This window comes from Neovison vison, chromosome 6, assembly GCF_020171115.1.
Source record: "Neovison vison isolate M4711 chromosome 6, ASM_NN_V1, whole genome shotgun sequence".
Lineage (NCBI taxonomy): Eukaryota > Metazoa > Chordata > Mammalia > Carnivora > Mustelidae > Neogale > Neogale vison.
Genome location: NC_058096.1, coordinates 143,580,111 through 143,606,319, shown reverse-complemented (window position 1 = coordinate 143,606,319; position 26,209 = coordinate 143,580,111). Strand labels below are relative to the sequence as shown.

General features: G+C 38.6%; 1 protein-coding gene across 1 annotated transcript in view; it reads left to right on the top strand.

The window, feature by feature from the left end:
- The first annotated feature begins 3,895 nt into the window (after positions 1-3,895).
- The window catches only part of EFHB (EF-hand domain family member B), a 54,584-nt gene continuing 32,270 nt past the window's right edge, over positions 3,896-26,209 (top strand). The window contains exons 1-4 of the mRNA XM_044255188.1: positions 3,896-4,856; positions 23,802-23,864; positions 24,328-24,471; positions 25,222-25,402. Coding sequence (XP_044111123.1) covers positions 3,942-4,856; positions 23,802-23,864; positions 24,328-24,471; positions 25,222-25,402 — 1,303 coding nt within the window. The 5' untranslated portion in view covers positions 3,896-3,941. The remainder of the gene's footprint in view (positions 4,857-23,801; positions 23,865-24,327; positions 24,472-25,221; positions 25,403-26,209) is intronic.

Sequence of the window (26,209 nt, the reverse complement as noted above, 5' to 3'; positions counted from 1 at the left end):
GAAGAATCAGGAAATAGGCTATGTCACATCAGTTGTGGCATGTTAACACTATATCCCAAACCAAACCTATTCCAGCCCAAACCTCCTGCTTAGTTGACTGGTATTAACAGACTTCCAGTCACCTGGACTTGAAAGGGGAAAATCATCTTCCCCCTTCCCACTTTCCTTCATAAACCATTTTCCATTCTAATGCCCCAAATTCTCTAATCCCCAAATCTGCAATCTAATCCCAACACCTGTGATCTAATCCTAGCATTATGGTAGTGTTCATATAAACTGAATTAATGCATAGTCCCATCTTTTCAATCATTTTTTGCATTTCAGCCAGTAACTCTCCTCAAAAATGTTCAATGATATCTCACTTGCAAAGTCCAAAGTTCTTCTCTAGGCCCAACCCACATTTCTGTCATTCTATTTCTATAGTTTCCCTCTCCCCAAACTCTTGCTTTGTACCCTAATCATACCAGTATACCCAGTGTTCCCAGAATGTTGCCTGTGTGTTCTCATCTTGGCATATTTAATCACTTTGTTCTCTCTCTCCCAGAACACAATTAATGTTCATCACTGCAGGTTTCACTTTCGCCAAGAAACCAAATGCTCTTGATCACATCTGAGAATATAGTTGACCCTTGAACAATGCAGGTGTTAGGGGAACCAACTCCCCACACAGTTGAACATCTGCATGTAATGTTTGATGCCCCCCAAAATTAAATTCTAGTAGCCTATAGTTGACTGGAAGTCTTACCAATAAAATATTTTATAAGTTATATTTATTACATATTCTACTCTTACAATAATATCTAACTTCTTAATTTTTTTTCTTTTGGTATTTCTGGGCAATATCATTTGCAAGTTTTTTTCAAAATTTTGCAGATCTCCAAAAAATCTTCTGATATATTGAAAAAAATCCACATATAAATGAACTAGCACAGTTCAAAACTGTGTTGTTCAAGGGTTAACTGTACTTCTACGGGATTTATCTTTTTCCAATAGTTTCAATACTTTTACTCCCTATGATGGTTCTAATATCTATCTGCTTTATTTTATAGTGCCTAGACTTTTCTCCTCACATTTTCATTCCCATTGGGGAATCTAAAACTCATTGGGGGAGGGGGCCCTGGATGGCTTAGTCGGTCACAACCTTAGAGTTGTAAGATCGAGCCCTGAGTAGGCCTGCTGACGCACTGGGCATGGAGCCTGCTTAAAATTCTGTCTCTCCCTCTTTCTCTGCTCTCTTCCAATAAATAAATAAATAAATAAAATCTTATTAGGATTTTAAAGTTCTTAAAGTTTAGGATTCTAAAGTTCTTAAAGTTCTTAAGTTCTTTACTGTCTTAAGTTCCAAGACAGTAATTTATTTATCATTTCAATTCCTCACAAAGGGTTTTTGACAATAGGGACCTCAAAATATTTGTGAACTTAATTGCATTTAAAATGATGAGCATTTGACTGAGGAAGTCCTCACAAATAACACATGGATACTGTAATTTATAAATTGTTAGGAACACCCCATTTCATTGTTCTAGGATAATGCTTCCTCACTTATTTTTTTCTACCAATTTTGTCTTTTAATTTACCCCCTTCATAAATACATTTCACAGTATTTTACAGTTTAGTCATAATGTTTGCCTTGAAGAGGGCTGCTCCCATGGCAGCACTTCTAAGTTCCACTGGCAGTTTTGGAGAGACTGATATGCCACAGTACATCTTTGCTCTTGGTGCTGCCACTCATAATATGCTTGTGTTTTCTTCCTCACCCCTAGGTAACTGAAGATAACAGATAATTGTATATTTTTAGTGTCAAATGTGGAATCCTATTTATTGATATAATTTGTTAAGGAAGCTACAAAGTGGATGGGCCTTAAATGAAGTTAACAGACTTGAACACAGCCCTTATTGCTTCCTTTGCTCTCAAATCTCTAAATACCCATTCACAAATTCCTAGTACTTTGCAACTATCATCCCCAGCACTCTTACCTATCTGTATCTTCTACTTCTCTTCTGGGAAATGTTTCCACCATTGTGTAGTTGAAGAATGAATCAAAGATGGTAATGTTCTTTTAACTGGGACTATCTGAGACAAACCTAAAGGTAATTCTAACTGAAGGAATTGCAGGCATAGTGATAAGGCAATGAGAAAAAGACTATGGGAACAGAGTTAGTCATGTTTAAAAAGCAGGGCTTAAAGCAAGCCTCAGTTCAAATAACTTCTAAGCCCACAAATTCTAAAGCAGCATCCCTTTATAGGAAAGTATTTTCTTCACTACGCTTGTCAGTATGTGAAATGATCTTATTTATTGGTTTACTTGATGGTTATCCATCCCAACTAGAAAGTTAAGTTCCAAGAGATAGGGATTGGCTTGTATTTCACAATATTCCTAGCATTGACACAAAGTAAGTACTTAATAGTTATTTGTAAAATGAAAGAATTGAATGAATGCTTATCTATAGACATACCTTCATTTATATGCTATCAAGTCATTTAAAATGCTTAAGGGGAGAAGAATATTTATATTAATTATCTGAAAATTACAGTATACAAATTTTTTCAAATATGAAATAATATCTCCTAAGCATTTTTTTTTAATTTTAAATTTTACAAGTCCTTCATAGTTTCTAAAAGACTGGAATCCTATAAATTCTGTTCTGATTCCAAGCTAGGTGCTGTATTTCCCATGAATGTGTAGAACATTACAAATATTCACCAAATAGACTTTCATTGACAAAGGGGGCTGCCTGGCTGGCTCAGTCTGAAGAGTATGCAACTCAACTTTGGGGTTGCGAGCTCAAGCCCCACCCTGGGTGAAGAGAATATGTAAATAAATAAGTGTAAAACCTGACAATATAAAGAAAATCCCATGCTGGGGTTCCTGGGTGGCTCAGGCTGTTAAGCCTCTGCCTCAGGTCATGATCCCGAAGTCCTGGGATGGGTCCCTGCCTAGGGCTCCCTACCCAGCAGGGAGTCTGCTTCTCCCTTAGTCCCTCACCCTTCTCTCACACACACTTAAAAAAAAAAAAAAAAAAAAAAATCCCGTGCTTAAAACGAGTTTGAGTTTGCCACAGTATTTTAAAAAGTCAGTATGCATTACTGTGTAACACATCTCAAACTTTATTTCAATGTTATTTAAAGCTTGGTTATTAAAGTGTAAATGTTCTCAAAGACTTCGTTTCTTTTTTTTTTTTTTAAGAGTTTATTTATTTATTTGACAGAGAGAAATCACAAGTAGATGGAGAGGCAGGCAGAGAGAGAGAGGGAAGCAGGCTCCCTGCTGAGCAGAGAGCCCGATGCAGGACTCGATCCCACGACCCTGAGATCGTGACCTGAGCCGAAGGCAGCGGCTTAACCCACTGAGCCACCCAGGCGCCCGTCAAAGACTTTGTTTCTGTACCACAGTTACCAAATATAATAACAGAATTCAAGATAGTTCTTTAGGCTAAAAGAACTACATGCAGTACGCATGTTCTTGCATTACGAAGGACCTAAAATTAATGGTCACCACCAGAAAAATGGCTACTTATTCCCTGTTCGCCAGTATAATTAATAGGCAAATGGCCAGGAGGCGGCCCGAGGCTAAACTCATCCTAGGGAGAGTGAGTTGCTTGCAAAACGGAAGAGAAGTTGGTGAGCATTTTCTCTAGTGCCCAAGACCACATCCTTCAAGTTTTCTTGCCCTTCAGATCTAGTAAGGAAGGAGGAAGAAAAGAGAAGAGAGGGAGGGAAGGAGAGAAAGAAAAAGAGGGAGAGAAAGGAGAGGGAGAGAAACGGACCGAGACAGAGGGAGAAATGGGTAGAGACCAGCCTGATGAAACAATTGCGCGCCAAGCCCCGCCCCTGTTTCCTAGGTAACCCGGTAAACAGACCCTCATCTGCTTCTCCTCTGTGAACTCCTCTACGCGTAAATTGGTAGCCAGGAAGCTGTGGGCAGGGAGTCCGAGTGGAGATGTGTTCTTTCGTGAGAGTGGGGTTCCCTAAAGGGTTGGGGCACCCCAAGGGCTTGGGAACTTCCGTTGAGCCAGGTGCAGTTTTCCCCTTAGAGATGAGTGCAGCTGAAGGAATGAGGGTGGCTGAGAGGAAATGTCCCCAGAGTATGGAGGTTGGTCTCACAGACGAAGGAAAGGATGACTCAGGAGAAAGGGGGTTCCTCATGGGAACAAAATCTCCCACGGAGTTAGGGTTCAGAGTGGGATTAGGAAAAGAAGATTCCTCATGTAGGGAGAGCCTCCTGGATAGTAATAAATTTGAGGAGAGGATAGCATCACCAGAAACAAAATCTCCATTGAGCAAGGAGCTTGAAATGAAATTTAAAATACAGAATCTTTCTAGGACCCTCCCGGAGAGGAGTAATTTGGGAGTCTATGGGGTCTCAGCCTCCCAGGAAACAAAATCTTCTCTAGGTATGTTACCAGGACGAATGGGGTTAGAAAATGACTGTCTTCTGGCAGGGTGGTCTGGAAGAATGATACAGCCTCACTTGGGCATGGTATGCGAAAATCCACAGGCTCTAGGGAGCACGAGAGGTTCTGTGGCTGGTTCCTATGGAGGAGTAAGGGCTTCACTGGGGAAGCAGCCTACTTTGGATATAGAACCTAGACAGGAACTGGGAAAAGAGACCTGTGTGGTGATCAAGCCCAGTGCAGAGATGAAGCCTCCTGTGGAGGTGGACACTGGTCTACCCAAACTAGAAGAGCCAGGGCCCCAAATAGGTTTGGTGATAGAACCTTCTGAGAGCCAGTTTGCCCAACAACCTGAAGAGAGAAAGGAGGCTGAAAACACTGAACCAGGAATAGAACCTCCAGATCGCATCAGACCCATATACTCTGGGAAATTTTTTGATCGGATGCGTTGCTGGCCAACTGTAAGTTTTTTTCTAGTACTTTCCCTAAGAACTTTGTATATCCATGTCTTTATCAAGATGATAAACTGATGAGACGTGTTTGGATTCATGGAGTCAAATTGCAAAGATTTTGCTGAGCTGCTGATAATTCCTTGTCCCATTGGATTCTTTCAAGCTTTCACTTTGATATTTTCTCATTCTTTGCCTCCCTTCCTAAATGTCAGCTTTGTTTTCTGTGTGTACCATACCGATGGTTCCTCCTGACTTCTCCTTTGACCTTCATTTTATTGATCAATCTTTTCACCAAGATACATGTTGTATCTTATTCGTCATATAATGAAAGAAAAAATCCCCATTGATTATATATTCTGTGATTATTTATTCTTCCAGCAAAGACTTGTGGTGGTGGTAGCCATTTTGCTGGATACAAGAAAATATACAAGAAAAACCACATTATTCATACACTCTAGGTTTAGACACTCATTCTAATGTTAGAGACTGATAACTGAACAAATGTTATATAGGTTTCCAAATGAGTAGAAAACAAATTTGATTCTTCCTTAATAGATATATACTCTAAGCACAGAGCTCAGTGGAAAGATTGGGCAACTCTGTTTGAAGGAGATGGGAAGGCTTTGCAGAGCAAGTAATATTTGAGCTAATTTAGAAATATTTATTTAGAAATATTTAGAAATATTTGAGCTCAGGGAACCTGGGTGGCTCAGTGGGTTAAGCCTCTGCCTTCAGCTCAGGTCATGATCTCAGGGTCCTGGGATTGAGCCCAGCATCAGGCTCTCTGCTCAGCAGGGAGCCTGCTTCCTCCCCTCTCTCTGCCTGCTGCTCTGCCTACTTGTGATCTGTCAAATAAATAAATAAAAATCTTTAAAAAAAGAGAGATACAGATGAAAACGAAATATGTGGAAGAAATCTAAACATCCAGAACATATGGAAACAGAAGCAATGGTGAATAAAATTTGCCTTTTGGAAAGATAATTTTGATATCAGCAGTAATGGTGGAAGGCTTTATCAAAGTAATTATGGATGAAAATTCATGTAGAGTTAGGATAGAGAAGAAAGTACAATTTTGAAGGCTTTGTAGGAGATATTGTTAAAAATTGCCATCCAGGGACATCTGGGTGGTTCAGTTGATTAACCCTCCAACTCCTGATCTCAGTTCAAGCATCCATCTCAAGAGTTGTGGGTTCAAGCCCTGTGTTGGGCTTTGTAGTTGGTGTGGAGCCTACAGAAGAGGAAGGAGAAGGAGGAGGAGAAGGAGGAGGAGAAGGAGAAGAAGGAGGAGGAGAAGGAGGAAAAGAAGGAGAAGGAGGAGAAAAGGAAGAAGAGGAAAAAAAATCTTTAAAAATAAAATAAAATAAATAAAGTTCTTAAAAAGAAAAAAAAAAAAAGAATTGCCTTCCAGTTGTTCTTCTATGTGGTGAAAGAAAGGAAAGCTGATGGATGACTTAGGGGTTTCTAGTTTGATAATGATCTCTTCTGGTTTGGTGGCAAATGAATATCTGGTGTTGGCCATCCTGAATTTGAAATATCTGCAAGATATCAGATGAAGAATCCAAGGTTATGGTTGGTAATGTGAGACAGTTGGAGCCATGGGTAGGATAGGAGAAGAATCTAGGCAAGAACCTTGGGAAACATATTTATGCAGTGGTCAAAGAAAGAATTGTCAATTAGGAGCTTTTGAAGAGTGGGTCTTTACCTTATTTATTGTGCAGCTTCATGGCATATCATAATGCCTGGCATATAGTGGTCATTTAGTAAATATATGATGAAAGAAGGCAGGATGATTAAATTGGAGAATGAACAGAAGAAAAAAGTGAGTCCAAGAGGGTGGTATTGAGGAACATAAAAGAAGCATCCTTGAGGTATTCTGAGAATAAAAGACTCCACACACTGAGATTTGACAATACAATTCTGCTGAAAGTGGTCAGAGGGATTCTGCAGAATTTTTTCTATGTCTACAGACTTTTTGTTCCCCTTGGGACTCAGAGTGTTTGTTCTTTTGTCTTGGACCCACTTTGCTTTCTGGTTCCCTTATTGGATTTCCCTAGCCACAGTCTTTCATTTGACCACACCTGCTTCTTCTTTCTGGATTGGTCCCACAGTCTATGGCTTCAGACCTGATCTCACACATGGGCAGATACCAGCTTCTGGTTTCCAACAGAGGCAATTCTAAACCTGTGTTTCCTCTTCCTCTCACATCCTCCTTTCTGTGTGTGATAGGACAGGGTAGACAGTTTCAAGGAGAAAGTGACTAGCAGTATTAAAACACCTGTGCTAGGGTAAAGAGGATACAGATTAATTAGCTTTGGACATTAAGGAAATTAGCAACGTTGGTAGAATGGCATAATGGAGAGAATTCATATTCCAATATACTGAAGAGTGAACAGGAAATTCAAATTGAAGAAAATTATTGTGAATTTTGTTTTTTCCTTAAGTGTTGACAGTGAAAAGAAGGGAGTAAAGACTCCACTTAGGAATTTTTTTATTTATTTAGTGAATCAGTAGAGAAGTTTAAGATAATACAAAGGAAATAATGGGTGGAACCAGATCCTAGATAAACAGGAGGAAATGAAATCAGGGTACAAGTCAAGAGAAGTCAAGATTAGTGTGGATTAGAAATAATAATTTTAATATTTAAATATCCATTTTTACTATAAAACAAAAATAACAATATTTTAGAAAACTTAGAAAACAGGAATGAAAACACCCAGAATCTTATTACCCTCACATAATGCCTACCAGTATTCTGCGGCATTCACATGAATGTTTACTAGCAGTTTACCATATCAACATCACTACTCATGGAGCTTTGCAGGTATAAATTCTTTGGCCTCCATAACGAAACTATGAGACAGCTGATATTATTAAATTCCATTTTACAGATGAGGAAACTGAGGCAAATTAGATAATTTGGCAAAGGTCATATAGCTAGGAAGTGGTAGTCTCAGGATTTGAAGTCACAACTTCAGACTCAAGAGTCTGAATTCTTGACTATACTACATTTCTTGTGACACTTTTTTCCAAATGTGTTTTTAGGTAGTTGTTATGCCAAACATACAAATTGTTTTTCTTGGTTTTTCAATAATTATCATTTAATACAACTTCAGTGTTAATACAGAGACCTTAAAAGATCTTTCAATGCTAAAAAACAGTATTTCTTTAAGCTAATATATGATTTTTAGCTAATTTACTCTCGTGTTGGACATTAGATTTTTTCCATATTTTTCTATAAAAATAGCCTGTGAACATCTTTATGTATATATCTTTTTATATATCTTGGAATATTTCCTTAGGATAGAGTTTCAGCAGAAGCCAAAGGATGGATCTTTTTCTAGTTACTGTTGCCAAATCCCTCTCTAAAAGATTGTACCACAGAATTTTAAAAATTAATAATGATTTGTAAGGGTGCCTGGGTGGCTCAGTGGGTTAAGCCACTGCCTTCGGCTCGGGTCATGATCTCAGGGTCCTGGGATCGAGTCCCGCATTGGGCTCTCTGCTCAGCAGGGAGCCTGCTTCCCTCTCTCTCTGCCTGCCTCTCCATCTACTTGTGATTTCTCTCTGTCAAATAAATAAATAAAATCTTTAAAAAAAATAATAATGATTTGTAAGACATTGTTTTAATTCACATTTATTGGATTTGTGATGAGACTGAAAATTGTTCCGTAAGTTTGTTTCATTGTTATTCTTATATCTGGTCATCTTGGTCAACTCCTGTTTGTCTTAATTGCTTCTCATTATGAAGTGACCTCAAGGGGTTTGCTGCTTGGGGTACATCAAATTGAGCACAACCCAAGGAAATATTGAAAGCAAAGAACTTTTTATTGTTACAAGAAAGAAGACAGGGAAATAGCTCTCAAAGCACTGTCTCCCTTGGGGTTAGTATAGGAAGCTTTTATTCAGTGTATTAGGGGTGGGGACAGGGAGTTTGCATGCGCACTGCATGCATTGTATGTTCGGAAAATGACAGAAACTCTGCTCATAGGAAAGGAACTTAATATTATAATGAACTAAAGGTATCCTTAGGACAGCTCAGAGGGGTTTTCTGCACAGGTTCTCACCTCCATCCAGTTCAGCTCAAACTGGCTCAAGGTGTTACCATGCAGGACCCACCTAGCAAGGGGCTAGCTGGTGAAACACCTAGTTAAGCATCTCCTTGGCTGGAACTGTTGGTTCTGCAAAACAAAACACATTCCTTTCCAGCTTTTGTCCCTTCCCCTCCTCCCTTCTGCTGATAGTTTTCAAACCTCTTATTTGAGTAACCTCCCATTGGGTCCTACCTAACAATTATTTCTTTTGGATTTTCTAGGTAGGCAATCATATCGATACTTTCTTTCCTTCTTCAGTATGTACACCTCCTATCTCTATTTCCCATCTCATTGCATTGCTTATGACCAATAAAGCAATATTGAAAGTGAGGTCTCTTTTCAAATTTTAATGGGAATGATTTTTACGTTTCAATGTCAAGTATTATTTTTGCTGGAGACTTCTGATATAGCAAATTAAGGATACCTATATTCATTCCCAGTTTGCTAAAAGTGTTTAAAAATTAGGAATAGAGTTTGAACCTTGAAGAGCTTTTCCCCACATTTGCTGAAATATGTGTTTTCTAAATTAAAACCATTAATTTTCTAATAGCAAACCATCTTCATATTTTTGAGCTAAGTCCTACCTGGTTTTAATATATTACTATTATAACATATTCCAGGATTTGATTTGCTCGTATTTTGCTAGCATTTTTGCGTCTATGATCCCATGTAAGATTGAACAGTAGTTTTCTTTTTGTACCATATTTCTTTGAGTTTGGTATGAGAGTAATGTTGGTAAAAGGATTTGGGAAGCCTTCCCTATTTCCAGTTGTCTTTATGCTTGTAACTGTTTATCCATTATGTATACTACCTATTTCTTGGTAGGCTTGGGTAGAATTCATATAGCTGAAAGGGGAAGGACAGGAGATCCCTCAACATCCTCACCAAGGGATGAGATGGTTACCTGTTTGGTGACCCTGAGTTCATACAGTCTTAACAAAGGAAGGAAGTGCATATGGATGAGTTCAAAACCCAGTTTCACGCACATGACTGTGAGGAGTGTTCAGATGGAAATTCCTATTGTGAAGAACCTGCTAAAAATCCTTGAGGGCAATTGCTTTGCATTAAGGTGTATTCAGGGAATTGGGGAGCTCATCTTAGTCAGAGGCCTTTCTGGTGTTGAGGGAAGGGGAGCAGACACATCCCATGGGAAGGACACTCATCCTGTTGTTGAAGTTGCTGCCCAAAGTTGGTGTTGAGCTGTATGTGAAGGTCTGCTCTGATGGATTTATGAGACCCCCATTAAGCCTTCTAGTCCTGCTAATAAAACAGTCATTGGTGTAGTACAAGGACCTGTATTCAGGAAAAGTTTCCAAGAAATGGTGGCCTGTAGAGAGATTTTTAGAGTGTCCTTCAAGAACTGAAAAGGTTCTGATAAAGAGAGGTCCTCTCTGTGCAGCTCATAAAAGGGCTCTTGGCTCTTAGCACTCTGGTAGAGATCAAAATCTCTATAATGGTTATTTCTCCAAGACATCCTGAGACTGTCCCTTGATCACCATTAATGCACTGACTGTGACAGAAACATTGAGTTATTAGACAGAACTGAACCTTACAAAGTGCCTTGGCAAACGGTATTGAGCCCTGAGGTACAAAGGGGAAAAAGGAAGGAAAGGTTCAAATAAAGGTTAAAAAAACTATATTGTCTACAATGACTTGACAGTATTTAGGCATTGTAGCTACAAAAATACCTGCTTTCAAGGAACTTAGAGTCTATGGACCTGAGATTGACAAATGATTTTATAATATAAATGTCATGTGATGGGGGTGCCTTATTTTTCATATTCACTAAGAGTACCTCATAGCTATTCACAGAAAATATCCATTTTGTTAGAATTTGCAAAGAACCAATGTCTGTAGAAATCTGAGAAGTTGGTGGTTTCATTTGCATATAGGTTCAGGGCCTTCTGAGCAGAAAGAAATTAATGTTATCACTCCTAACTTTTTCTCTAAGAAATTCAGAATTAGGGTTATCTCTGGGTAAAACAGAGTGATCTTGACCAAGGCCCAGCGGGAGAGATGGGACATTATGCTAGCCCACACTGAGTTTGGGAAGAGGAAGGTGGTGTGATGATTATGGGTCAGTGGGTCTTCAGTAGTTAAAAATGTCTTATATCAATCTTCCTGAGTTGACCTGAATCTTTGGAACCAGTCACATGAAATGATCACTGAAAGCTGTAATAATGGGGACTGACTGGGGTGGTGGCCAAATGAGGCTGGACTGGTGTGATTAGGAACTGAGAAAGGGGGTGGCTGAGCGAGGAGTTGGTCAGTGCAGTTGGGAATTTGGTTACATACAGAAGGCTGAGAAAGTAAGTGGGTATATTGAGGACAATAGGAGCCAGGTTTCTCACTGAGAAAAAAGTTGCCCTAATATGAAAAGGAGAAGGATAAAAGGAATCCTGTGTATTGGATTGTATTTGGATGTATTGGTACAACCTTATGGTATGTGTCCATGTCCAAAGCCATATCTATGTATCTACATGTACTAACAAAATAGAATATTATAAAATTGATAAAGATGCTAGTATGTGGGGGAGTGTATATACACATACATTTCTTACCTCTGTCCTCTAAGAGGACCTAGAAGCAATGTTTATCTGGTAGCAATGAACACACCAAAACCAGATCTTGATTTTTTAATACCATTCTGTATTAAAAGGAATCAAGACTCTGGAGGAATGGCTGACTCTGGGGTTGGTGCACTACGGTATGATCTTGAAACACTTTAAGAGCCAAAAACTAAGAGAATTTTCAAAGAATAATTCAAATGTGTTAAAGGGGCACAGAAATAAGCTTGAAAGAGCTCTTAGTAGACCAAACTGTTATATTTGGGACTCAATTGCCATTGAGTTAAATAGACATCCATGAGCCCAGACAAATGTAAATACATGAATGATTGAATAAATAGCAAGAAAAGAAAGCTTCCTGGTAGCATAATGCCAATTAATAAAAGTGGATGGAATGTTAGAATTAGAACATCACCATTTGGCAATCATCTCATAGTTATGATGATTTAGGCAAGAATTATCAATGGATATTAAATAGTAGGTGAAATTTTGGTGAGGAACTAGATATTTACATGAATAATTATTAATTACAAAGGAAACATAACTTTATAGAAGAGAAACCTAGCAGGCATCACCTTCATTTAGTAACTGAAGTTAACATTATCAGTAATAGGACAGATTAACAGTGTGTCCTCCCTGACAGAAGAATACAGCAATGTTTCTGTGATATCCCAGACAAAAATGTATAACTTTAATCATAAGAAAACACTAGCAACCTAAACTGAGGGACATTTTATAAAACAATTGGCCTGTCTTCAAAAAATGTCAGGGTCGTGAAGGACAAGGAAATATTAGGAACTGTTCCTAACTGATGGAAACAAAAGAGACATGGCAACTAAATGCTTTGCAGGTGTGGTGGCTATGCAGGTGCGGAGGTTCCTGGCTCCTAAGTCCCTTCAAGAGGACCTGCTGTGGGGAGCCTGGCCAACTGATAGCTTCCTCCTGCTGCCCCCATGAAGCTATTGCCACACTGATGCTCCCAGTGACTGAACGTGACAGGGATCCTAGGACTGGACTCTTTACCCAACCGGATTTCTTCAATGGGAAACTTAGTCTCAGAAACCACTCAGTGGGCTGGCCCAAATTTTCTCAGAACTGTGAGGTAGTCTGAAGCTCTTCTTCCTCCTCCTCCTCCTTTTTTAATATTTATTTGAAAGAGAGTGAGCGTGCACACACATGAATGTATGAGCTTGGAGAGAAACGGAGGGAGAGGGAGAGAAAGAGAATCCTAAGCAGACCACTGGGCCAGACGTGGGGCTTGATCCCAAGACCCTGAGGAGAAATCAAGAGTCGGTCACTCAGCCAGCTGAGCCACTCAGGTGCCCTTCATGCTCTTCCTTCTTAACACTTCCTTCTCTCGCTCCTTTCACAGGGGTATCATAGTCTGAAAGTTCTCCCTACTCACTCCTCCCCTGTTATCTTTCATTGGTGTTTTCCCTAATAAATCTCTTATATGCCTAACCATGGTATCTGTTGCTCAGAGGAACCAAACAATCACACTGTACTCTTGGGTTTGTTCCTTTTGTTATAAAGGACAATATTGGAGCAATTGGTGATATTTGAATGGTGTCTGTAAATTAGATACTAATGTTATATCAGTGCTAATTTTTTGATTTTTGATGCCTGTAATAGTTTTTTTTTTAAGATAATAAACCATAAGAAAAAGTAAAATAGGGAAGAGAGACAACAGTTAAGAAATTTCAGTAAACTTTAGGGGCACCTGGGTGGCAGAGTTGGTTATGCAGCTGCCTTTGACTCAGATCATGACTCAGTCCTGATCCCAGGGTCCTGGGATCGAGTCCCATGTTGGGCTCCCTACTCAGCGGGGAGTCTGCTTCTCCCTCTCCCTCTGCCCCTCCTTGTGTGTGCAATTTCTCTCTCTCCCTCTAACAAATAAATAAATAAAATATGAAGAAAAAAAGAAATTTCAATAAACTTTAGAAAAGAGGCAATGGATATATGACAACTGATTTTGTAGCACAGAAGAAAATGAAATTTTAGGGAAATGAGGTGGTAATTTCTACCATGTATGACCTAGTTTGCCTGGAATAATCCCTGAGAAGCTCAGGCTTTGGAAGAAAGGGTAGTAAAGCTTGGATCTGAAAGTCAAGATTAGTTGAATGTTCATATTCAGCACAGTTTGGTTTCTAGGTCCACTTTTCCATCCTATGCTGTCCTGACTTCCTACCTCTCCACACCAAATCTGATTCCCTCCCTCCCAACAAATCTGTGGATCTATTTTCTCAAAACAGTTTTTAATGTCAAAGATGCCAAGGCCAAGGGAAGTCAGGGGTATAGGTCTATGCTGAAAATGGGATATTATTTCTTAAAGATTTTATTTATTTATGCCAGAGAGAGAAATCACAAGAAGGCAGAGAGGCAGGTGGTGGTGGTGGGTGGCGCTGTGGGGAGGGGAGCAGACTCCTTGCTGAGCAGAGAGCCTGATGCGCGGGGCTAGATCCCAGGACCCTGGGATCATGACCAGAGCCAAAGGCAGAGGCTTAACCCACTGAGCCACCCAAGCTCCCCAAAATGGGACATTAGTAAGTCAAAGTGTACTTTCTTTAATGCAGTTTCCCTAGCTGCTTCTCCCAGTGGGCTCCAGGAGGGCCAACAGCGAGGAGGAAAGTCAGCCCTCTCACCAGTAGGCAGTGCATAGAGGCAGTGGAGGATCATGAGTAAGAGGAGAGATTTGAAAGCCAGCCTGCTTTGGTTCAAGAATCTGCCAGTATATTAAGTAGTATAATTCTGCCACTCAGCCTCTCTGTGCCTCATTTGCACACCTACTTTGTGGAAATAATTGAGTACTAAATGAATTAATACAGGTAAAATATACATGCAAATAAATACATATAAAACACTTAGAACAATGTCTAGCACATTGCTATGTGGTCTGTAATTATCAGCTCTTATTACCATTATAACTATTCTCTGGAAGTTCTGAATATTCTAGAGGGAAAAAAAAATGATACTGGGGATTCCACCAAAATAAAGGCTGCCTCATTATCTGATCACCTTATAGGAAAACCCAAGACTCAACAAATCCTGCAACACACACACAGAGCTACTAATCATCTTTGTAGTGCTTAACTTTTTAATATAATGATCAGACTTCGACTTGAAAGCAAGGGGCCAAAACAAGGTAATAGGAAACACACAAACACAGAGGGAACAGAAGAAAATGTAAACAAAAGAGATTACTTGAGAGATAAAGGATTTTGCATCCATACAATGAGATGGCAACTTTTAAAAGGACAGAACTTTAAATAAAATCTTTAAAAAAAAAATAAAGGACAGAACTTTTCAGAACTAAATATAGTCTAACTAAAAATTCAATGAAATCAGGAGGATAAAAAAAGGCATTTCCCAGACATTAAGACGAAGATTAGAAATATTCAGATACATTTGATTAAAAGTAGGTCCAGAAGGAGGGGTGCCTGGGTGGCTCAGTTGTTGGGCATCTGCCTTAGGCTCAGGTCATGATCCCAGGGTCCTGGGATTGGGCCCGAAGTCCGGCTCCCTGCTTGGCAGGGAAACCTGTTTCTCACTCTCCCACTCCCCACCCCCCTGCTTGTGTTCCCTTTCTTGCTGTCTCTCTCTTTGTCAAATAAATAAATCTTTAAAAACAGCAATAACAAAGAATTATGTACAGAAAGAGAAAATAGATAAAATGAAGTAGAGAAAGTTACCAAGGAAATACAGCAAAATTTCTTTGAATTTAGGATACAAATCAAGATTACAAGGAGTTAATTCCAAATGAAGGAAAGAGAACCCATAGCATGCATCATTGTTACAAAATTTCTGAAAACTGGGGATACAGAGATGATTCTAAATACTTCCACATGGAAAAAAAAAGTCACACACAATGGAACAAAATTCAGAACTGTATTAGACTTTGTGTTTTTTAATGTCTGTTTTTTTTTTTTTAAAGATTTTATTTATTTGACACGGAGAGAGCATAAGCAGGCAGAGTGGCAGGCAGAGGGAGAGAGAGAAGCAGGCTCCCTGCTAAGTAAGGAGCCTAATGTGGGATTTGATCCCAGGATCCTGGGATCATGACCTGAGCCGAAGGCAGCTACTTAACCGACTGAGCCACCCAAGGTCCCAGAACTGCATTAGACTTCTAAACAGCAAGACCACCTCTTTTTTTTTTTTTTTTTCCCAAGTAATGTCTTCACCCAGCCCACTATAGGCCTTGAACTCAGAATCCCAAGATCAAGAGTTGCATGCTATACTAATTGAGCCCACTTGGTGTCCCAGATCACTTTTTTTTTTTTTTTTTTTAAGATTTTAATTATTTGACAAGCTGGTGGAGCAACAGGCAGAGGGAGGGGGAGAAGAAGGCTCCATGCTGAGCAGAGAGCCTGATGTGGGCCTTGATCCCAAGACCCTGGGATCATGACCTGATCCTGAGCTGAAGGAGATATTTAATTGACCGAGCCATCAGGTGCCCCCCACACCACATCTTAAGGGACATTGGATAATGCCTTCAAAATTGAGAAAATTGTTTGCGACTTTGTGTTTTATACCTAGCCAGACTATTAACCAAACATAAGGATAGAATAAAGATATTTTCAGGAATCTGTTAAAAAATTCAACTGAATAAATTGGAAGATCTAATGGGCTTTTTGCAACAAGTCATGAACTAATCAGCATCCCCTTTGGTAAGTGGAAAAGAGCTCCCAGGAGCTGTACAAAAGGGAAGGTTTTTATGAGCAGAAGGGGTGGGGACAAGGAAGTCATTAATAAAGAGAAAAGATTATTACAGGCAAGGTCACCTTTCTTTGGGAAAGGGTGGGGTCTATCAAGCAGATGACCTTAATAATGTTGTTCAGGAAATTCCAGAGTGATTGATTTAAAATTCCATTCCTGGGACTGGCTGAGACTGCAATTAGGTTAGATATCAAGTCCTAGTTTGCTGACATGGGCTAAACAGAAGTGGCTCCATTTTGAGCCCATTTTTTTTTTGTTTTGTTTTGTTTTTTACAGATGGAATCAGAAGTTGACTTTTCATGTATTCTTTCTTGGTCAATGACTAAAGAAATTACTTCAGTGAAATGGGGGTATACACCCAAAAGAGTAATAGTTGGGTTTTAGGGAATGGGCAATTTAGCTCTGAAGAATGGCAAAAGAAAAATTCCCAGGACAAGAGCTGTGCTCCAGACCTAAAAGTAACCAGCTAAGATTAAACCAGGAGGAGGAAGGGTTATAGGAGAGAGTTTATTTAAAAAACAAACAAAAGTACTCTGGAAATTTGACAGATCAGTTGGAGCATTTGGAAAAATTTAGAAATAGACATGTTAACAAAACAAATGCAAAGGCTGTGACTAGGAAAAATAATATAACATGATATAATATAATATATATAATATACTTTCTTGGTACAGGAGTGAACAGTTATGATAATATAAGCACCATTGGATTTATTAAAAAGTATATTGTACCCATATTAAGGATGAGAGAAGGGAAGTAGTGGTGGTGGAGGAGAGCTACAACCTTCTCCATCATAAAAGGGTAGCAGTTATCTGAAATTAATCTGATTTTTTTTGATTATCTGAAAGTAACCAATATATAACAGTATAAGGGTTTAGAAACATGAAGATAAGTATCAGAAGAAATGGCTTAAAGTATAGAAGATAGCTAGCCCTAGAAAGTAGAACTAGGTACAAATGGAGCAGAGAAATGCCATTTTTTATTACAACCCTTTGATTTTTGAGCAAAGAACGTGTATTACTTAGACAAAAGTTAATTTTGAAAGAGAAAAAGAAAGAAAAGAAAGAAAGAGAAAGAAAATAATAACAGGCTTTCATTTTTCTAGTGCTTTTGAACCAGATGTCATCCTCTCTGTATCTGTATTATGTATAAATGTTTGACTTGAAGTTGGGGGTACATGGGCTTATCCTTCTGGGTGATAGGTGCTAAAACAATGCTATATGGAGGTGAGTGATAATTCAGGTGGGGAGACCTTTCTGCAGGAACCCCAAAGATGTAGATAAATATTTCTTATAAAACAGTTTCTCTTATCTTCCCTGGGTTTGAGACTTTATCTACCTCTCTCTCTCTCTCTCTTGCCTTAGAAAAATCTACCAGTAATTGTTAAAGTATTTATTCCAGGCTGGCCTTAGTTATATTGTGCGGCATTAATGTAAGTTTGAACCCAAGAGTTAAGGGTGCAGCACCTCTTTCTCTAAAATCAATCTGTGGTCGAGATGTAGTAACTGGAAGAAACCTTTAAGAGAAAGAGGACAAGATTTATGTGATTGAAAACCCATTGTCTTGCCTATATGGATATTTTTCTTTGTTTACCAACCTTGGAAAATATGACTTATTTTTATAAATGAGGTCAGTAGTAGAAACACTGAGAAAAATGGAACTCCAGCTGGGGTTTCCTATATGACTTTGCATGCAAGGTTAGTTTCATGTCACAGATAAATAAAACCTCCAAGGTCAAATTAGTGGAAAATCACTAAATGATCCTTCCTTTCGAGATTTAAATGTACATTACTAATCCAGCATTTCTCAAGTTTTTGCCAGCAGAATTAAAATATATATATATATCCATTAATTATAAGTGTTCATGGGACTAAAGTTTGGGAAACACAGTGCTAAGGAGCTCTACCCATCCCTGGCAGTGCAAGAAGAGGTCCCTGCTAGGAGTTCACAGTAGAAGAGGGTGTGTTTTTTGGCTTGTTGGTGGGTAGGGTTACACTTAATATTTGGTTACATTTCTTGGCTGGATTCTAATACCCCCTGTGGCTACAAAAAGTCTCCAGGAAGATAATTTTTCTTCTCAGGTTAGGGAGGTCCTTAGGATCACTCTAAACCACCTTTTAGAGTTCAGGAAGTAAAACGTAAGATGACCATCAAAGCTGCTCCTAAATTCTGTCTTGGGTCTGAATGTACTTGATTATCATTTTTAGTTTCCAGTGCTCTTGCTGCTATTTTTCTTCTAGTTGATGTTGGTTATAGACTTTTTGGTAATTTTATTGCTTTCTTTTGCCTTGTAAAAGAGCAATACATAGTAATAAAATATTGAGAATAGTACAACCAAAATAAGTCACTTGTAATTTCACCTCTCACGCAGAATCACAACTAGCAATTTTTGTCTATGTATTCTGTACGTACTGCTGTGTATTTGTATCATGCAAATTTACATCTTTGTTTTAATTCCCATTTTGCCATGAACATTTTTATACCATTCAAAATTATTTATATACATCATTTTAAATGATTCTACAATAGTATATCAATTGAAGATACTGTAATTTATTCGCTTATTATATTTAGTTTGCTTAATTTATTTAGTGTGTTTAATTTATGTGTTTACTAATTATATTTAGTGTTTAATTTATTTAGTGTGTTTAATTTATGTGTTTACTAATTATACTTAGTGTGTTACATTTATGTCTATATAGATAAAACACAATTTCATTGTTTGCCACTTAGTGGACCAGAATGAAAAATGACACAACAAATTTTCACCAAACTTGGAGAGTATGTTTGGAATAGCTAGATTCAAAGTGTAGGCTTTGAAGAAAAAAAAACACATTTATGTTGTGGGGCTTGGTAGAGAAACTATAGGGGAGGAAAAATAATTTTCTTTCTATTCTTCTGTGTTCTTGGCTGAAACCCTCTGTTATAAAAGACAGATTAGAAAGAGTAAAACAAACAGAAGTTTTAAAATATATATACCTCATGAATACATGGAATATACCCAGAAAGACTGACTAACTCCGCGAGGTGGCCCAAGCTACCTCCTTAAATACCATCTTAAGTTAAAGACAAAAAAAAGATGTTGGGGCAAAGGGAAGTCAAGTTTTGGGGAGTTGCCAGGAGAACACTGGTAAACAAGGGTAAAATTTGTTAAGCAGATTTAAGTCAGCCTTCGCCATTGATACGACTGGAGACTTAGAGTCATTCTTTTCTTCCTGGTACAGAGAGGGAGATACCTTTACAAATAATTTCCTTTGTAAAATGTAAATATCCCTTATGAAAGGGTAACTTCTACTCTTGTTTTCAGCACTTCTTTCTCATCTGCTATTTCTTAGAATAATCAGCTCACAATAATCTTTATTCTGCTACCCTTCATACCTCAAATTGGTGAATAGGCCTTTGAGAACAACTGAAATAAAAAAAGATCCATGACTGAGGTGGGCTGAGGGAGAGTTGTCAGACATATTATGACACTCTAGATAGAAATCAGACAGGTGGCTCCGTAGCGCAATGGATAGCGCATTGGACTTCTAGATAGAAATCAGACATAATGGTTTCCATTTTTGTGTCTCCAGTCAAATGGCATGAGGACATCTGATGTCCTGCTGATTTGTAGTCAAATTGCTTTCATGTGGGCAAGTCTGTGAGGAATTCTAAGGGCATTTCTGTCCAAAAAACGTTTACAATGATGAAAACCGAGATTGTCTACTGTCAAACATTTGGAAGGGAAGCCAGTGAGAGCCAAATAGAATTACCCAACAGGCCACAGACTGATTGATCCATCCATCAATCCATCCTTCTTTCTATTTCTCTATCACTCACATAAATAGCTGCCTGAGTATCCCCATGTTCTTTAGCCTAATGAGGCCATCTTTCCATTGAATATTTAAAAGAATGGCTGGAGCTCCCATAGCTGGTATAGCAGGAGAGACTTTATGTTTCATGATATTTCTGAGATTTCTTACAATTTTTAGCTGAATTAAAAAATCACTTGTATATCTCTTCCCTTTTCTGTACTCTGCTTTAACCCAATTTACAACACAGTCCCTATCCTTTTTTACGTAAGTTTTTTTTCACATAGTGTACTTTATGAGTAAAATTTACTTAAGATTTGGCATTAAAGCTGGACTCCTCCTCATTGGCTGATTTCTTGTCTTATGCCTCCTGGCCTCTCACTAGCTGCAAGATCTTTTCTTCCTCCCACCTTCTCCTCAGTCTTACTTATTATTTCCTTTAACCCTTCCTTCCTTAGTCTAGCCCATCAATAGTTCATATATTTTTTTAAGATTTTATTTATTTATTTGACAGACAGAGATCACAAGTAGGCTGAGAGGCAGGCAGAGAGAGAGAGAGGAGGAAGCAGGTTCCCCGCTGAGCAGAGAGCCCCATGTGGGGCTCGATCCCAGGACCCTGGGATCATGACCTGAGCTAAAGGCAGAGGCTTTAACCCACTGAGCCACCCAGGCACCCCAATAGTTCATATTTTTACCTACTTTTTAGCAAAGCAGTTAAATTCTCTGTCTAGTCGTGTCTGTGGGCTTCCTCTTTTATATCCGGAGATGTTATCTAGATACTCTCTCAAACCGATGGTTCTCCCCCTAGAGGAATTCTGCACTCAACACTTAACATAATAAAAACCTTCCACAACCCCATCTATATCCATGTGTCTCTTTATATAGTTATTTTTTTTTTAAGATTTTATTTATTTGTCAGAGAGAGCAAGCACAAGCAGGGAGAACAGCAGGCAGAGGCATAAGCAGTCTCTCCATTGAGCAAGGATTCCAACGTGATCCCAGGACCTTGGGATGATGATCAGAGCCAAAGGCAGGCGCTTAACCAGCTGAGCCACCCAGGTGTCCCTATACAGTTTTTAAAAAAGATTTATTTATTTTAGAGAGAAAGAGAGAGCATATTCATGGTGGGCGAGGACCAAACAGAGAGAGAGAGAGAAAGAATCTTAAGCAGACTCTGAACTGAGTACAGAGCCCAATGTGGGGCTGGATCTCATGACCCTGAGATCACCACCAAACCAAAACCAAGAGTTGGACATATGCAGACACCTCATGTGTCTTTATTTTCATCCAGCCATCCATGTATTTAATATATCTGTCCCCGTACCAACATCTACACATTTATCCATCCACCCAACTGTTAATCTCTCTGCTTTTTTCCATCCTGATTTCTCCATGCTCCTCCGAAGATCCAAAATACTCATTATGGGAAGTTTTTTTCCCTTAGTTTTTAATTTTTAAAATTTTATTTATTTATTTGAAGATTTTATTTTATTTTATTTTATTTATTTGAGAGAGAGAAATTGAGAGAATGAGTGGGAGGAGGGGCAGAAGGAGAAGCTGACTCCCTGTGGAACAGGGAGCCCAATACTGGACTTGATCCCAGGACCCTGAGATCATGACCTCATGATCATGAGCCAAAGGCAGACGCTTAACCAACTGAGTCACCCAGGCAACCTATTTTATTTTATTTTTTTGTTGCTTGGCTATCAGAGTATTTAAAAATTCTTTATTTAAATTCAATTTAGTTAACATATACTTTATTATTAGTTTCAGGAATAGAATTTTTTAAAAAAAGGAATAGAATTTAGTTGTTCAGCAGTTGCATATAATACCCAGTTCTCATTACATCAAGTGTCATTCTAATGCCCATCATTGAATTATTCCTTCCCCTGCCCCACCTCCCCTTCAGCAATCCTCAGTTTATTTCCTACATTTTATTTCCTACATAAACATCACTTATACTCCCCCCCATTTTCATCTTATTTTCTCTTCCCTTCCCCTATGTTCATTTGTTTTGTTTCTTAAATTCCACATGAGTGAAATCATATGGTATTTGTCCTTCTCTGACTTATTTCACTTAGCGTAATACCCCCTAGTTCCATCCACATTGTTGCAAATGGCAAGATTTTATTCTTTTGATGGCTGAGTAATATTCCATTATAGATTCCGTTATATATATATATATATATATATATATATATATAACATATATACACATATATGACACACACACACAGGAGAGAAAGAGGAAACTTCTTAAACTGTTGGTGGGAATGCAAGTTGGTGCAGCCACTCTGGAAAACAGTTCCTCAAAAAGTCGAAAATATAGCTACCATCTGACCCAGCAATTGCACTACTCAGTATTTACCCCAAAGAAACAAAGGTGGTGATCCAAAGGGGCACTTGCATCCCAATGTTTATAGCAGCAATGTCCGCAGTAGTCAAACTATGGAAAAAGCCTAGATGTCCAACAACCAATGGATGAATAAAGAAGATGTGGTGTATACATACACAAGGGAATACTATTCAGCCATCAAAAATGACATCTTGCCTTTTGCAATGATGTGGCTGGAACTAGAGGGTATTATGCTGAGCTAATTACTTAGCTTAGTAAATCAGAGAAAGAAAATTTTATATATCTCACGGATTTGTGGGATTTAAGAAACAAGGCAGAGGATCAAAGGGGAAGAGAAGAAAAAATAAAATAAGGTGAAACCAGAGAGTGAGACAAACCGCAAGAGACTCTTAATCCTAGGAAACAAACTAGAATTGCTCGAGGAGTGGGGATGATGGGGTGGAGTGGCTGGGTCATGGACATTGGGGAAGGTGTGTTGTGGTAAGTACTGTGTGTTGTGTAAGATTGTTGAATCACAGACCTGTACCCCCGAAAGAAATAATACATTATATGTTAATTAAAAAAAAACCAAAACTTATCCTTTCCAGAAGTAACAATCAGCTGCCTCGAAATGACAAAGGAGAAATAGATAAAAAGTGCGCTGCTGGGAATAATTGTAATCTTTGCCTTGGGCAAAGGAAGGACAGATAAGACCCAAGTTAAATTAAGTGAAGGAGAGCACCTGGGTGGCTCAGTGGGTTAAGCGGCTGCCTTTGGCTCAGGTCATGGTCCCAGGGTCCCTGCTCTGCGGAGAGCCTGCTTCTCCCTCTTCCTCTCTCTCTCTCTCTCTCTCTGTATCTGATGAATAAATAAATAAATATCTTTTAAAAAAAGAAGTCTAAAAAACAATTAAGTGAAGGAAACCAAGTGCATTGGGGCCATTCACTGAAGGAGCTTGGCCAGAAATGACATATTTGCCTATGTGAAAAGTTAGGGTGTTGGTGGAAATACACTCATATGCTAACATACCACACACACACACACACACACACACACACACTCAGAGGTACCTAACATTTTATCTTGAATTTACCTTGAACACAGCCATACTCCCATTGTACTGATGACCTAGTACAACTGATAAACATTATTTCTGAAAGTTGACTCCCTCAGCATGTCACAGAGACCCCATAACTGGATGGAATCACTGACAAAGCTAACACTGTAAAAAAGGTATACTTATATATATTTAGCTTTAATGTTTGTATTATAAATCAGGATTACTTTAGATTTGATGTATTGCATACTTTTCTTAATTGTGCTAAACCATTGAAAGTAACTTTCTAGCATTAGATGCATAGGCAAGATTCAAAATAAATGCCATTCTTCAAAATACTCCCCCTCTTTCCTGACAATGACCAACTACTTGTTTGTTTGTTTGTTTCTCCCCTTAGGCAGGAAAAGTTATTCCTGTTGGAGACAGAGTTGCAACCTGTTTGACTGAAAAACTTCCCAGGGTGAGCATTTTCAATAGGCATTTTTGTAAACCCTTAGGTTTGTCTCTTAAGTTGTCTCAAGACAACTCTCAATGCTCTTTAAGAAAGCTGTATGAACTTAATGTGGTCAATTTTGATTCTTTACTGCACTTTGAGAACTTCTTATGATTTTGTTCAAGGAAGTGAAAACTCCAGGCTTACAATTTTTAGCTCTATAAAAACCATTGGAGATACCTTTTATTTCTATAGAAAATAGTCATTTATGGTATGCTTTTTAACCTGGGTACTTCTTGGTTGTTTTCTAGATATAACTTTTGAAATATGACATTCATTTCTATAAAACACATTTTAGGAAGTTTCATTATATGGGTCTGTAGTTCCCCATGTACTTATTACACTCATGCAATGGTGTTCACTGATTGGGATAGATTAATCCTAATATTTTAAAAACTGTTCTTAATTTTATTTTCTTGTCTCACTATAGCTAATTACTCCACCTGAGGCAAAAAAATTTTTCAACTATAGATATCCACCTGCTGGAGCTGAGAGAGTATTTTATGGTAGAGCAAAGGATCCCCAAATTGCTCCTTATTTGACACATGGAATAAGATCTAAAATTTCAATACCGGTAACTTCTTTTCCTTTTTTCCCTGTACATTATTAACTTACTAAGGTGAAAATGCATGAATGAGGTATTAATGAAATCATCAGTTCCAATTTCCTTCCCACTCTTACTTTTGAGTAGTAAAAAAAAAAATCCAAGCAGCAACAGCCACAAGACTGTAAAGAAATTAGATTGTAGAGACAATCTACATATTTTCACCTCAGATAATACAAGCCAAGTTGCATTCCATTTTCTCAGGGTAAAGAGAAATGCTGTCAGGCTTTGTTAGAGAACAGAGAGGATGAAGGCTGGGTGATAGAAACTCGAGGCCCAGTGGAGTGCTTGTATAGAATTTGGGGGAGTGGGCTGACTGTTACCTGTGTTAATTGGGCAGTCTAGATTCTGAAGACCCGATCTATACCTCTGGAGAGCGCTTGTGGCAATCATGTGATTCTTGTACTTGTCATTTCCTCTTTTCTAGAATCCGCATCAAATAACCAGGGCATTCTTCTTATAAACCTTAGGGCCTCAGTGAAGTAAGTTCACGTAGGGCATGTTTCAGCTACATAGCTCCAATGCTGACAGTTGATTTGAAGAGATGGGAAAGGCAAGGATAATTAAATATTTTTCCACAATCACTTTCTCTTCTCCCCAGCTATTTTAGTATATGTGCTGCCGAAGCGAGCACTCTTCTCCCCAGCTATGAATTAGTTTCAGTTTTCAGATTTTTGCTTTTTTTTGTTGTTATATCTGTGCTTTATATGATTTCTTTAGGCAAAGGTATTGATCAACCCACAGCCTATAACAACATTTCAACAGAAACTTAAAGATAAAAAGGAATCAGTATATTTTAGCAATCAACGGGCACCCCTAGGAAAATCTCATGATCAAACACCAGGATTACCTAAAGGCCTGGATGTGCTCAATACAACATTTGGGACAACAGTCATCAGAGGTAATAAAAAAGTGATGGGGACCTGGATGGTAAAATGTATTCTAAAAAAAAAAAAAAGAAAAAAAAAGAAAAGGAAAATCAATGTCTTCTTAGAAAGCAGGATTAAATATCTTGTTGATGCGGCACTTGGTGGTGGTGTAAATGATGATTCATAGCAAGAAAATGACTCTCAGATCCAGAATCCTTAGAGTTGATGTGTACCAAGGCAGTAAAAATTCAGCTTTTGGAAACAGATGCAATGAGTATAATAGAGATGGTATAAAGAGACAGGAGAGAGATTCAAGAAAGTTGATACTGGAGCCAGCTATGAAGTCCTCAATCCCTTCTCCCTGGACATGCATTTGTGTGTTTTATCTCCACCAATGCTTCTGATGTGCTCATAACTTTTTTTTTTAAAGATTTTTATTTATTCATTTGTCAGAGAGAGAGAGAGAGAGAGAGAGTGAGAAAGAGCGCACAGGCAGGCAGAGAGGCAGGCAGAGGTGGAGAGAGAAGCAGGCTTCCTGCCGAGCAAGGAGCCTGATGCGGGACTCGATCCCAGGATCCTGGACCCATGACCTGAGCCAAAGGCAGCAGCTTAACCGACTGAGCCACCCAGGTGCCCCTGATGTGTTCATAACTCTTAACTCTATGAAGCAGACCACAGAACTATTAAGTTTGTCAAATGCTGTGGACTTTTCTCCATCTGAGCAGATCCACAGTGTCTACCCACAGTGCTAAATGCAGGCAGCTTGTAGAGCAGAGCTTCACTCTCATTATGAGAGGAAGTAGAGTGCATCTTTCAACGAACAACAACTTATAATGGAA